We start from the raw sequence: 14,646 nt of genomic DNA on the forward strand, positions 1-14,646 counted from the left end.
AAGGATATCTATGAAAACTCTAAAGCAAAACCTCACACTTAATTTTGAAACATTAGCTGCATTCCTGCAGAGTCAAGAACAAGAAAAGGATGCTTACTCTTTCTGCTTCCTTTTTGTACTAGAGATTTTAGCCAATGTAATAAGAAAAGAAAATGAGAAGTCAGACAAAAGGATTAAAAAGAAAGAGAATGGACTGATATTATTTGCATAAAACATAATTATCAGCACAGGAAATCAAAGAAATTCCACATGTAAACCAATAAAACTAATTAGAAAGTCCAGAAGGATCATTGATTACAACGCTGGCATTAAAAAAAAAAAAAGGTGCTCCTATACATGAGCAACACCAAAACAAATGTATGTAAATAGCAAAAAGATACTCTTTGCACAAAATCATAAAATGTTACTGAAGGACAAAGAAAATAAAATCAACAGAGAGATACAACACATTCATAGATGAGACAAATTGATGTTGTAATAATGTTGGTATGTTCTAAATTAATGTATACATTTAATGCAATTCCAGAAAAATCCAAATAGCATTTTCTCATCAAATCAGACTAATTCTAAAATTAATATGAAAAAGTAAGTTATAAAAATGTATTATATGGTAAAAGGAATTTGGGTAAGAAAAAAAGACAAAAAAGAGAATAAAAAGAAGTAATGTATAAAAAAGAGAAAAAAACAAAGAGTGTGATTTAGAGTTATAATAATTAAAATAGTGAAGCATAAGCTAGACAAATGGATCAGAATAGATCCAAGCACCTATACTACTGAGGAGCATGATAGAAGTGACATTATGAATCAGTGGGAAAAAGGGAGCAGTGCAGCAGGCACAACATCCCTTTGCTAACCCCTTGGAGGGATGTAATCAGCTGTGGGACAGGATTATTTTACCAGGGTCCCACTGAGATACCGATTCTGTTGAGCCACCTCTCATTGTAGAATCTGGCTCAACACACCCTCTGATGATTGATTTGGCTTCTCAAGTACCTGGAAAGGAGGTACTCTAGGAAGGAGATGTCCGATTCTTATTGCTTGGAAAAAAAATACTCACTATTATAAATTTGTAAATGAACAGTCTCGTTTGCAGGTTGTATTTTAGGGGATAGCCTAGTTACTACTGATACGTGAGTGAGTGTGCATCAGATGATTTCCAGCCCTGAGGGCAAACTGAGATCGAGGTCTTAAGGGAATGGAGAGGGGGCTGAACATGAGGATGAGGATGCCAGGATGGACACGAGGTGCTAAAAGGGAAACCGAGAAGATCTCACATGTAAAATCTGTATTGCACCATTTCCCCGCCGACCCCCCAGGAACATCTGCCTTGAGGCATGATTTAAGCAGTTTCAATCCTTACAGTTTCTCTTGTTGTGGGTGTGGGTGAGAAATGGGACAAGGATAAAGGGAATGGAATTTACAGTCAACTAACAAGGCTGTGGTTAGTTATTAGCTAAGTCAATGAAAACTATTCAGATTTATCTGCTTATCTTCCTCTTCACACCCAGATATGTGTGTGGAGTCAGCTTGCAGTACCTATCAATGACTGTTCATTTTCCAACTAATTTTTAAATCAGTTCGTGGAGCACAATTCTGCCTGCCACCTAGATAAACCATACTGTGGGAATGAGGGGGAGGGAGGAAGAAGAAAGAGGAGGAGGAGGAAGAGGAGGAGGAGGAAGAGGAGGAGGAAGGGAGGGAGGGAAGGAAGGAAGGGAGGAAGGAAGGAAGGAAAGAAGGAAGGGAGGGAGGGTGGGGGGAAAGGAAGAAGGAAGGATGGAGGGAGGGAAGGAAGGAGGAAGGGAGGAAGGAAGGAAGGAGGGAGGGAAGGAGGAAGGGAGGAAGGAAGGAGGGAAGGAGGAAGGGAGGGAAGGAGGAAGGAGGGAGGGAGGAAGGAAGGAAAGAGGGAGGGAAGGAAGGAAACGAGGGAAGGAAGGAAGGAGGGAAGAAGGGAAGAAAGTTAATAATGTCAAAAATTGGGAAATATTTTTGAGAATGAAGAAGAAATGATAGGAAAATGTGTTTTCTCTCTCTAGTAAGAAAATAGATGCAGACATCAAAATACATTGATGTAGCTACCAAATTAGAAAAAAGTTTTATGAGAGCATTTGGTGCAAAGGATACACCAACGGTAGGACTAGCTGGGACAAACTTTATGGAAAGCAATTAGATATTACATACCAGTGTTTAAAACCAGTGACTCATGGATCTCAGGTTAAGAAAATCTTCATGCACAAAGTGTGGGAAAACCTCTGCACAGAAATGCTAACTGTAGCAGCATAACTCAAAGTAGCTAAAATATAGAAAACACCCTAAGTATTTGACAATAAGAATGGTTTAGTAAATTATAATATGTATATAAGAGCACTATTAAGCAGTCATAAAAATGATATTTATAAAGGATTAATAACATGGAGATGTTTTTCCTTATGTTAAATGAAAAAAGTAGAAATCTGGATAAAAAGAAGTAGAGAAATAAGCCAGGCACAGTGGCTCTTGCCTGTAATCATGGCACTTTGGGAGGCTGAGGCAGGCAGATCGCTTGAGCCCAGGAGTTTGAGACCAGCCTGGGCAACATAGTGAGACCCTGTTTCTACAAAAAAAACAAAAAAATTAGCCACCTGTGGTTGCGCACACCTGTAGTCCCAGCTACTTCGGAGGCTGAGGTGAGAGGATCACTTGAGCCTGAGAGGTAGAGGCTACAGTGAGCTGAAATCACACCACTGCACTCCAGCTTGGGCAACAGAGTGAGAATGCTAAAAAAAAGAAAAAGAAGAAAAAGTAGAGACATAGGAAAAATAGAAAGAGAGAATGTAATAGCAAACATATAAAAAATACACAGTGAAAAAAACCGAGAGAATGACAATATAAAGAGAGTAGGCTTTCTCCCTGATAGTTCTAGTTTTGTGCCCAAATTTCTGTGAAGCACTTCAAAATGTGTCTTGGAAAGCCAGCAAACCTCACACTCTGCTTCCATTTCTTAACAAAACGTTTTGAAAAGGCAATTATTTAAGGATCTGTTTCTAATAAAGCTTCCGATGTGGCCATGATGTTTAATGGAATTGCTGGCAAAGCCCATGAGGGCATGCATGTTGAAACCATAGAGTAACCATGGCAAAGGGCCTCTCTTCTCCAATGTGCAGGACAGTGGGTTACCTGGCACCGCTGGGCTTCACCTGTTCTTGGAGCATCACAAGTTTTTACCCCTGGAGAAGCGCTATTTGCCAAGGGAATCTTTCACCATTTCAAATACATCCACTGAAGTTTTTGAAAGCAGTGCACCAAGTAGGAATTCTTTGGTAGTGACAGTGAGGATGTAATGACCGAGCGGAGGGGCCGGCTGGACCCTTCTCCTGCACACTACAGGAGAAGCCAATTCCTGGAGGTAGATAATTTCTGTTTTCTTTTGTTCCAAACCTCAGTCAGTTTGACCATCTCCTTAATATGTGATTCATCAAAATACCAATTTATCAGAAGTGGCTTCTTTGGCTAAACAATGGGCTAAGCACCCATGTTGAATCCATTAAGAGAAGGTTTTAGGCTGGGCACGGTGGTTCACACACTTTGGAATCCCCACACTTTGGAAGGCCAAGGCAGGCGGATCACCTGAGGTCAGGAGTTCAAGACCAGCCTGGCCAACAGGGTGAAACCCCGTCTCTACTAAAAATACAAAAATTAGCCTGGCGTGGTGGGCACCTGTAATCCTGGCTACTCAGGAGGCTGAGGCAGGAGAATCGCTTGAGCCCAGGAAGAGGAGGTTGCAGTGAACTGAGATTGTGCCACTGCACTCCAGCCTGGGTGACAGAGTGAGACTCTGCCTCGAAAATAAATAATAAATAAATAAATAAATAAAGAGAAAGCCTTGAGGAAGATAAAATACAGGAAATTTTCCAGCCTTTACAAATTGAACCTGATTTTGAGAATGATCCAGTGGCCCGATTTATTTTGAGAATGGACAGTAAATTGTACCGCTGGCACAGCAGTATTTGTGTCCTGTAGCGTTTAATGACCTCGTTGGTTGTGAAAATAAAACCGAAAGATGCTGTCTAAAGCTATATATACTTTCTGTTGTCGTTTTCCAACTTAAGTATCCTTGATGTAAACAATGACAGGTGTCCATAACCATAATTGTGGGATACATTTGCATTAATTCACATCAAAGGAAACCCATTGTAAACATCAGAACATGGTGATCGTCTGATCATTGCATATTACCTGCTTTACACAGTAGCATTGCTGGCCTCCTGCACTTTTTAAAATGGCACAGGACTTAATAACATAATTTGACATAAAAGGATTTTTTTACAATGACAATTTTTAAAGTAACAGCAAGATATTTAAAAACAACTTTTCATTGACCCTGTAAGACTCACTCATAGGTATCCCTAGTGTACCACTTACCTAGGGCTGCCATATCAAAGTACTACAAACTTGAGTGGCTGGAAACTCCAGAATTTATTTATTTATTTATTTATTTATTCATTTTTTTGAGACGGGGTTTTGCTCTGTTGCCCAGGCTGGAGTGTACTGATACAAAAGTGGCTCATTGCAGCCTCAAACTCCTGGGCTCAAGTGATCCTCCCATCCCAGCCTTCCAAGTAGCTGGGACTACAGGTGTGTGCCACCACACCTGGCTAATATTTTTTTTTTTTTGAGACGGGGTCTTGCTTCATCATCCCAGCTGGAGTGCAGTGGCACAATCTTGGCTCACTGCAACTTCCACCTCCTGGGTTCAAGCGATTCTCGTGCCTTAGCCTCCCGAGTAGTTGGGATTACAAGCCTGCCTGGTTACCTTTTGTATTTTTTTTTTTAGTAGAGATGAGGTTTCGCCATGTTGGCCAGGCTGATCTCAAACTCCTGACCTCAAGTGATCTGCCTGCCTTGGCTTCCCGAAGTGCTGGGATTACAGGCACGAGCCACCACGACCAGGCTCACCCGGCTAATTTTTTTACGCTTTGTAGAGGTGAGGGTCTTGCTGTGTTGCCCAGGCTGGTCTCAAACTCCTGGGCTCAAACACTTGTCCTACCTTGGCCTTCCAAAGTGCTAGGTTTATAGGCATGAGCCACCACACCCAGACCACCAGAAATTTATTGTGTCACAGTTCTGGGCCAGAAGCCTGAAATTGAGGTGTCTGCAGGGCTATGTTCCCTATGAAATCTGTAGGGGAGAATCCTTCCTTGCCTCTTCCTAGCTTCTAGTGGTTGGCTGACTATCTTTGACATACCTTGGCTTGCAGTGGCCTGACACCAATCTCTGCTTTCATAGTCACTCGGCACTTTCCTGTGAATCTCTGTCTTCACATGGCCATCTTCTCATAAGGACACCAGTCATATTGGATTGAGGGGCCCCTGTACTTCAGTATGACTTTATTTATTTATTTTTTTGAGACAGAGTCTCACTCTGTCGCCCAGGCTGGAGTGCAGTGGTACAATCTTGGCTCACTGCAACCTCCTCCTCCCAGGTTCAAGAGATTCTCTTATCTTAGCCTCCCGAGTTGCTAGGATTACAGGCATGCAACACTACACCTGGCTATTTTTTTGCATTTTTAGTAGAGATGGGGTTTCACCATATTGGCTAGGCTGGTCTTGAGCTCCTGGCCTCAAGTGATCTGCCTGCCTCAGCCTCCCAAAGTGCTGGGATTACAGGCATCAGCAGCCGTGCCTGGCCTATATGACTTCATCTTAACTAATTACATTTGCAGTGACCCTATTTCCAAATAAGGTCACATTCTGAGATTAGGACTTCTGGAGGTTAGGACTTCAACTTATCTTTTTGGTGGTGATACAATTCAGCCCATTACAACTGGGGTTCATTGATTTTGGGTTAAGAACGTGTTGAGACAGTCAGAGGGCAGCAAGGGGACCCTGAGACCAGAGGGTATGAAACAAGAGTGCAGAGAAGGAAGTGGTAGGGAGACAAATGGAACCCATGTTGCTATTTTGCCCATAAATTTGGTGGCAATGATCTCTCCCTGCAGATTTGGGTGCAGGAACTTGAGTTACTGATGGCAATATTTGGCCAGTTTCCAGCTGAAGATGCTCAAGTTCCAGATTTGAGTCGAGGCTACAAATGCTCAAGTTCCAGATTTGAGTTGAGGCTACAAATGCTCAAGTTCCAGATTTGAGTCGAGGCTGCAAAGGGAAGTTTGTGGTGGTGTCCAGGACACTCTGCTGATGCCATATGTTTGAAAATGTCTGAATTTTGTGCATAGACACACTAGCAGTATTTTCATAAGTGGAGTTACATAATTAGGGCATGGACTTGCATAATAATTAGCATGTGTAATTAGGCACAGACTTCTTGTCCTTTAGACAATCACGACATCTAATTACAAAATTAAGATGTAATTATGTGGTCCAAGGTCTACATCTTTTTTTCTACCCATTAGAGATTACTTTTAGAAAATAATTCAAAAAAGCTGATGAAGAAATGAACATAGACACCGATTTGAGGATGTTAAAGAAAGTGTTAAGTGGGCTGGTAAGTTTCCTTTGGTCTTTCCTCTCTGTTGTAAGGGGAATTATTTAAAACATTATGGTCCACTTGAAAGAATAACTTTTACCAACTGTGCTGTCAACCTTCGGTACTCACACTAATGAAGAGGAGTGTTGGTATGACTAATCCTTGGCGTTCACGCGTGGCTCTTGAGTGTGGTTTGTAATCACACTTGAACATGGACCTAAATGTGACGTACTGGGAATTCATTCAAACCTATTAATGGAGCCATACGGTGGAAATCTTAGGATAACTTGGGATAGAGGACATCCTGCCTTCCCGTTCTGCCCTGGTTCTCCCTTGTGACCACTTTAAAAATCGACTCATTTGGCCAGGTGTGGTGGCTTATGCCTTTAATCCCAGCACTTTGGGAGGCCAAGGCAGGAGGATCACTTGAGGCCAGGAGTTAAGACCAACCTGGACAATATAGGGAGACCCTGTCTCTACAAAGAATCTGAAATACTAGTTGGGAGTGGTGGCACATACCTGTAGTCCCAGCTACTTGGGAAGCTGAGGCAGGAGAATCACTTGAGCCCGGGAGTTTTAGGCTGCAGTGAGCCTCCACTGCACTCCAGCCTGGGTGACAGAAAGAGACCCTGTCTCTAAAGAAATAAATAGCACATTGCTCAGAATAATGCAAACCAGCACTTAAGCTGTGTTTCCTTTCCCTGAATATTTGAGTATTTTTATTTTAAGTACTCCTTATTGACTGCAGGTGGGAAAGATCAAAGAGTATAGCAAACACTCTGTCCTTTGAAAAAGAGTGATTCTTACAGCAGTAATAGTTTGAGTTTCAATACACACAGAAAGCTAGATTGTACTGATAGTCTCCATGTTTTTCCTTGCCCTTAAATTGTGATTTGGCTGATCTCTGCGTGATGCTAAACAACCAGTTTGACTCATTAATTTTGCTGAACTAACTGAACTTTTGACCTAATTGGCTGCTGGTTAGGGATCAGAGCCATATGTGCAGGTTTTTCTAAGCCAGTTCTGACTTTAGCTGTGTTATCCCTCTGTTCCTATAAACTGTTGAAATACCATAGTAATTCCAATGTTTTGACAGCCACACTGCACTTCTCAGACTGCCGCTTTCTCCTGGGAAGTGGCACAGAAATCTGTCGGACCACGCTTCCTGATTTTTGGTTAAGAAAATATGCTTCCCATATGGTTGCGGGCCGAGAAAACAAAGACTTAAAGAGGTTGTAAGCATTTGGTGATAGGTCTTCTCCTCATGGCGCCTTCCCTCCGTTCCTATTTTTAATATTCTCTATAAGGCCAGGGAATGTGGTGAGGGACAAATTATGTGTGTGGCAGGGAGGGGTTAGTCTTGACCATGAAAATACACACATTTGCACAGGGAGCTTTTGCCATTGTTAGTTTTTTTTACCTTGCCTTCTGAGCAATTGCTCATGATAGATTTAGAGGCAAAGGAAAGGAATTGGAGAGAGTGGCATTTTTAAAACAATCTATTAAGAGGAATTCTAGGTCAGAGAGGGGCAGTTGGACTACATCATCTGTAAGGCATCTCCAGCTCAGAGGTTTCAGGACTCCTTGATCTCCAGCAGGACACTCAACAGGAGGTTGACTGGACTCCTATTCTACTCACTCAACTCTAGGCCTCCAATTTTTTGGTTCTTAGATGTGGTGACTGGAAACCTATTCTTTTGCCTTTACTTCCAGAGAGCTCAGTAATTCTAGTTCCTAATAGAGCCTAAAGCATGAGTGCAACTTCATTTCTCAGCTTTTAAAATCTGCTTTTCCCTCCAGGTACTCCACATCAGCATTCTCAAGACTGGAGAAGTTAGGCCTCAGACATCCCAAGCCTTCTCCTTTTATTGGAAACTTGACATTTTTCCGCCAGGTAAGAGCTGTCTTCCATTGGCTTCCATCATAAAATATGCTGAGGGCCGGGCACAGTGGCTCATGCCTGTAATCCCAGCACTTTGGGAGGCCGAAGCGTGTGGATCACCTGAGGTCAGGAGTTCGAGACCAGCCTGACCAACATGGTGAAACCCCGTCTCTACTAAATACAAAAAATTAGCTGGGCATGGTGGCTCATGCCTGTAATCCTAGCTACTTGGGAGGCTGAGGCAGGAGAATCACTTGAACCCACGAGGTGGAGGTTGCACTGAGCCGAGATTGCACCATTGCACTTTAGCCTGGGCAACAAGAGCAAAAATCTGTCTCAAAAAATAAAATAAAATGAAATAAAATAAAATAAAATATGCTGAGCCCAGGACAGGCTTTCTGCATGAAACATTGGTCTTGTCCAGGTCCCCACACCTTGAATGGTAAAGGTGTTCTGTGATGCCGTGAGCCCTCCTCTACTTATATGAATTGTTATGTGATGGCAAGAATCCATCTCTTATCACTATCAATATGTATTGAGGACTCAATTGTCATCCATTCACTTACCCATTTCCCCCAAACCCCATATATTGTATGTCTAAATACATCAGACCCTAGAGTGTGGAAGAAGAGGTTACTTGTGCCCTCAAGTGCACTGTCAAATGATGGCATGCAACACCAGATGAGATACACCCTAGCACTAAATAGGGTGGTATAGACGGTGGCTGTAATCTTCTGTCAGAGGAGAGGGTGATCTGTCAGGGCTAGAATCATCCTAGGGAACTTCCTGAAGAAGGAGGTCCTTCAGGGCCTGTGGACATAGAGACGAGGGTACACACACCAGGTGGGCGGCACTATGTATGTGAGTGTACCAACGTGAGAATGACGGCACAGGTTGACCAGCAGCCTGGACTGACTAGAGGCCAAATACTAAGGTGCACTGGGCAATGCAGTTGGGTGAGAGAAAGGGGCACTAGATGCTTACAGGGTAGGAAGGCACGTGAAGAACTATTTGTGTGTTAATGTTTTTGAGGACAGGGACGTTGAAATGGACAACACTCTGCAAGGGAGAAGAACATAGGTTAGAGCTGTAGAACCCAACTGTTGCTGAAGTCCAGGGGTGAAGCCACGATGGCTCGGTCTGGTCGGTGATGAGAGTGAATAGAGATGGATAATTGGGGGCAAAATGAAGAACTCTTGTGACAAATTAGTGTAGAGAATTCAAGGCAAAGTGAGTCAAACATAAGTCTAAGCTTTGAGCCAGGGGAACAGGGAGAATGGCTATGGGTTGACAGAAATAAAACGTTGGGTGGGGGAGTGGTTCAGGGAGAAGACAAGTTTTATTTTAAGTATGTTGCTTGGGATTTGCCCGAGTGACATGCCAGTGGAAATGGCCAACAGACATTTGTAGATATAGGTCAGGACTTTATGGTCTACAGTTATTTTTTCTCACATTGGGTTTTCTCAGAAGCCAGATGGCTTATTCTGCTAAGTCACGGGGACACTGACTCCAGACCCAACGCCAGGAGCCGGAACACCCTGCATGGGAAGAACCACCAAGCCAAACAAAGGCAGGAAGACTAAATTTGGGACAATACTGATAATATCCCTTCAACATCTCTAGAATTTCCCCCATCCCTACCTCCGGAAAGGCTGGCCCTTGGCACTAGATAGAAAAGAAAGCTGCTCTTTCTGTCCTTTTCTGCCCCCACCTTCTCAATTATTTCTTTTCCATTCCTTTCTGTGTCCATCACCTTTTCCATGATTTGTCATTGTTGTTTCTGTCTTCCTAGCATTTTTAAACACCTTCTCCTCTCATCTCTCTCTCTGGGGTGGGCGGTTCACAACTTTTAAGCTCACAAACAACAGTCTCAATGAGGCTTCCTGTTAGCCCCTTGAAACAAGTGTGAAGAAATTTTAAAGTGTCAAGATAGAACAACAAACCAGATCGGAAAGCTAAAGAAAATGCATTTCACACATTTCTGGGGGGAAATGATCAGTTGTATTCTGTGGAATAATTAATTTGGTATTAACATTCTGAGGAAAACGGCATAGCTGTCGACATGAGGAGAACGCTGTGCTCCCGCCTCTGGAGAGCCTCCACATATGCTCCTTTGCAGCCCGCCATCCTCACAGCTACAAACCCTGCCAAGTTCTTTCTAGAACATAGTAATTTCGCTGACTATTTTTATATTCATATATACTTTCCTTGATATATGGCAAGCTTACGCTGCAGAATTCAGTAGATTTCATGAGAAAGGCATGTGTTTCCATGCAGGACATCCACACTCCTAACCCCCAAATTTCCACCTTCATTCCACCCCTTATGTATCCACCCCATACTCCATTCTCACAACACAAATCTACCATTTGCCACCCCCCACACCCACCCCAACTCATGAGTATTTTCAGGTCTAGTCCATTCCCACCACACAATGGATCTAGCATTTTCCACCCCTCCATCAACCCAGCTACACTTCTTTCCCATTATAAAATGTGTCTAGCCAGGCACAGTGGCTCATACCTGTAATCCCAGCACTTTGGGAGGCCAAGGCAGGCAGATGACCTGAGGTCAGGAGTTGCAGACCAGCCTGGCCAACATGGTGAAATCCTGTCTTTATTAAAAATACAAAAATTAGCTGGGTGTGGTGGCACATGCCTGTAATCCCAGCTACTCAGGAGGCTGAGACAGGAGAATCGCTTGAATCCGGGAGGTGGAGGTTGCAGCGAGCCGAGATCACACCACTGCACTCCAGCCTGGGTGGCAGAGCAAAACTCTGTCTTGAAAAAACAAACAAAACAACGACAACAACAAAGTGTCTAGCATTTTGTCTTATATATCTTAAACATGTTGAATTTAATTAAAGTTTAACTCGAATGGATCATGATAATTCAGAATTTGTGATAATTTTGATAGACTCAGTAGAAGTTACATATAGTGGCAGTAAAAAGGGCTATATGATAATGCTAAATCAAATTTCAGAGGGCAATGTTATAGTTGAGAAAGCAAACTTTTTGAATATTTTAACAGCAAGTATACATAAGTAGTTTAAGAACTGGTGATCTCTCCTGTCCAAGACTTTTACATGGCAATTTTTTTTAAAGCCTTTTGTTTATTCCAATGTTTCAAAGTACCTGAAAGCAATATAACTTCCATTCTTTTTTATTGTTTCTGTAATTGTATTGTTGCTGTTCCAGATTGTTTTCTGAATAAGTTTGAATAATTGGAATTTTGCTTAATCTTATTCTTACTATAGTGCTGTGTTTCCTTCAGGGTTTTTGGGAAAGCCAAATGGAGCTCAGAAAGCTGTATGGACCTCTGTGTGGGTAAGAAGGAAACTCAATGTTTCTATTATGTACGATATTTTCTATTATGTACGATATTTTCTATTATGTACGATATTTTGATTTTCATGTGTTGAACTGATATAGAAGAAATGCCAAGATTAGGAATGTTGTATGTGTTTCTATTTTTCAAAGGGCCCACAAAGAGGGTGTCCTGCAGTACAGACAAGGCTTCTAGAGAAGACCCTGGGGTTGCCCATGGGGGGACTCTGCTGGCCTGAAAGAATACCACTTTCCAGCCTTTGCAGCCTTGCTGGGCTGGGCACAGCATCAGCTCCCGTTGCTGTGCTGAGGGGTGTGGCCACAGGATGTGGTGGCCTCTTTGCCTCAGAGCACAAACTGTCCAACTTGCCTTGACAGTGCACAGCAGGTCTTACCCCATGAGCATATCTGAACCTTACTCAGACTCGGGTCCTTCAGCCCATGGGGAAAGTGTGCTGCCAGCAACATGACCGTGTAATTTATCACCCAGTCCAGTTCCCTTTTGAAAGTGAAAGGAAGTGCTATTAATAATTACCCCAGGATGACCGTATCACCTAAGACTATCCCGGATATGCTGGGGCATATGGTCACCCTAGTTCTTGGCCGTGTAAAGTAATATAGCCCTTCTCTTTATTTTCTCTGAATTTCTCCTTTGTATGCTCCTTTGTTTCTAAAATTCCAGATTCTGGTGAGCAAACCCACGTTCAGACCACTTACTCTATTCAAGATTTAACAGGCTTGAATTGTATTGATTCTCAACATGTGTCTTTCCACACTGAAGTCCTAATCATTTTAGTTGGTTTTCACACAGCTTCTCTTCAGCCACTGAGCGATTTTTTTGCAGCTTTTCGTAGACCTCTGGGTCAGCGATCACTTTTGTAGGTGCATTAAAGTTCTCCTGTGTTGCCGACGTACATTCCAATGGGCTCCAGTGATTTGGGGGTCCTATCTCCATAGTATTCATGATGTCTGTTCTCCTGATACCCATTTTTGAAAGGGATTGGCTTGTCCTCTTTATGGAAATGGCCCCTCCTAGGAGGCCCACAGTTTTGGTCAAGTTCTTCTACCTACTTTTTGGTTTGCTACGTGGTCCTGAAAAAGTAATAAATTAAGATGTTAAGATGCTCTCTGTATTAGTCATTGCTGCATAATGGACTACCCCAAAACTCAGTGACATAAGCAACAATTTATGATTTATCATGTGTCTAAAGGTCAGCTGGAGTTGGCTGGCCTAAGCTGCACTTGGTTGGATGGCTCCGCTGGACTTCTGGGTGTATCTGCTGGGGAGGGCCTCATGTGGTGCACCAAGGCTCTGCGTGTCTCTCATCCTCTTTGGAAGTGTAAGCTCGGCTGGCAGGTTCTCATGGTAAGGGCAAAGACTCAAGAGAGCAAGCCTGATGGTGCAAGAACATTATACATTTCTGCTGAATCATTTCAGCTTATACCCTATTGGTTAAACCAAGTCACATGGCTAAACCCAAGATGTGGGCAGGAGGGCACTGTGGCCACTTTGAGGCCAAAGCAAGACACCTGGCCCAGCCTGACATTGATGGAGCAGGGAGGTGTACTCCTCAGATGGACGAGCGGGGAGGCAAGGCGTGTCTTTAAATAACAAGCAACCCTGCTTCACTCCCTAAGATCTCTTTCAACTTGGCCTTCACTTACTTTTTCATTTTTGCTTTTTGGTGCATAGCTTCTTGCTTTAAGCGTGATAGGTGCTCGATAAAGGCTCAAGAAATTGAACTGTCTACATTTCTCTTACCGTTGTGTGGTTCTATTGCTTTTTGTTTTTGTTTTTTTTGTTGTTGTTGTTTGTTTGTTTTGCAATAGAGTCTTGCTCTGTCGCCCAGGCTGGAGTGCAGTGGCATGATCTCAGCTCACTGCAACCTCTGCCTCCTGAGCTCAAGCGATGCTCCTGCCTCAGCCTCCCGGGCAGCTGGGATTACAGGCGCCCGCCACCATGCCTGGCTAATTTTTGTATTCTTAGTAGAGACGGGATTTCGCCATGTTAGCCAGGCTAGTCTCAAACTCCTGACCTCAAGTGATCCACCCATCTTGGCCTCCCAAAGTGCTGGGATTACAAGCATGAGCCACCGCACCCAGTCTATTGCTTTTTAAAGTTTCTCATTCCAGCTCTTTCTTTCCAACAGTCTCATTCTGCAGCTGAGTTGGCAATGACTTGGAGACTGTCTCATATGCTTCTGAGACACAGCACTGACTCAGAATGACAGTGCCTTCACCAGAATCAGAAAAAGTCCTGACTGAGTTTGAATTCTAGGAACCACTTTTCTTGAGTGTTTCTTGTACAGATATCCAAAGTAGAGCCTTTGGGTATTTAAAAATAATTTGTAAATGCCAAATTAAGAGTTTAAAGGGCACTGTATGAACTAGTTGTGTGTGTGTGTGTGTGAGAGAGAGAGAGAGAGAGAGAGAGAAGGAGAGAGAGAGAGAGAGAATGACAGAGAAAGAGAGAGAGAGAGAAAAGGAGAGAGAAAGAGACAGAGAAAGAGATAGAGAGAGATAGAAGAGGGGGAGAGAGAGAGGAGAGAGAGGAGAGAGAGAGGAGAGATAGAGAGAGAGAGAGGAGAGAGAGAGAGAGAGGAGAGAGAAAGAGACAGAGAAAGAGATAGAGAGAAAGAGATAGAGAGAGATAGAGAGAGAGAGGAGAGAGAGAGGAGAGAGAGGAGAGAGAGAGGAGAGAGAGAGGAGAGATAGAGAGAGAGAGAGGAGAGAGAGAGAGGAGAGAGAAAGAGACAGAGAAAGAGATAGAGAGAAAGAGATAGAGATAGAGAGAGAGAGGAGAGAGAGGAGAGAGAGAGGAGAGAGAGAGGAGAGATAGAGAGAGAGAGAGGAGAGAGAGAGAGGAGAGAGAAAGAGACAGAGAAAGAGAAAGAGATAGAGAGAAAGAGATAGAGATAGAGAGAGAGAGGAGAGAGAGGAGAGAGAGAGGAGAGAGAGAGGAGAGAGAGAGGAGAG

The 14,646-nt window shown here is 43.2% G+C and overlaps 1 protein-coding gene across 10 annotated transcripts in view; it reads left to right on the forward strand.

Moving 5' to 3' along the window:
- Positions 1–14,646, forward strand: part of TBXAS1 (thromboxane A synthase 1) — a 241,618-nt gene that overhangs the window by 84,550 nt on the left and 142,422 nt on the right. For all 10 annotated transcript variants that reach the window (XM_063815029.1, XM_063815030.1, XM_063815028.1 and 7 more), the window contains 2 exons: positions 8,263–8,356; positions 11,618–11,670. In XM_063815029.1, the coding sequence (XP_063671099.1) occupies positions 11,636–11,670 (35 nt within the window). In that variant the 5' untranslated portion in view covers positions 8,263–8,356; positions 11,618–11,635. The remainder of the gene's footprint in view (positions 1–8,262; positions 8,357–11,617; positions 11,671–14,646) is intronic.

The sequence above is a fragment of the Pan troglodytes genome, chromosome 6 (assembly GCF_028858775.2).
Source record: "Pan troglodytes isolate AG18354 chromosome 6, NHGRI_mPanTro3-v2.0_pri, whole genome shotgun sequence".
Taxonomy (NCBI): Eukaryota; Metazoa; Chordata; class Mammalia; order Primates; family Hominidae; genus Pan; species Pan troglodytes.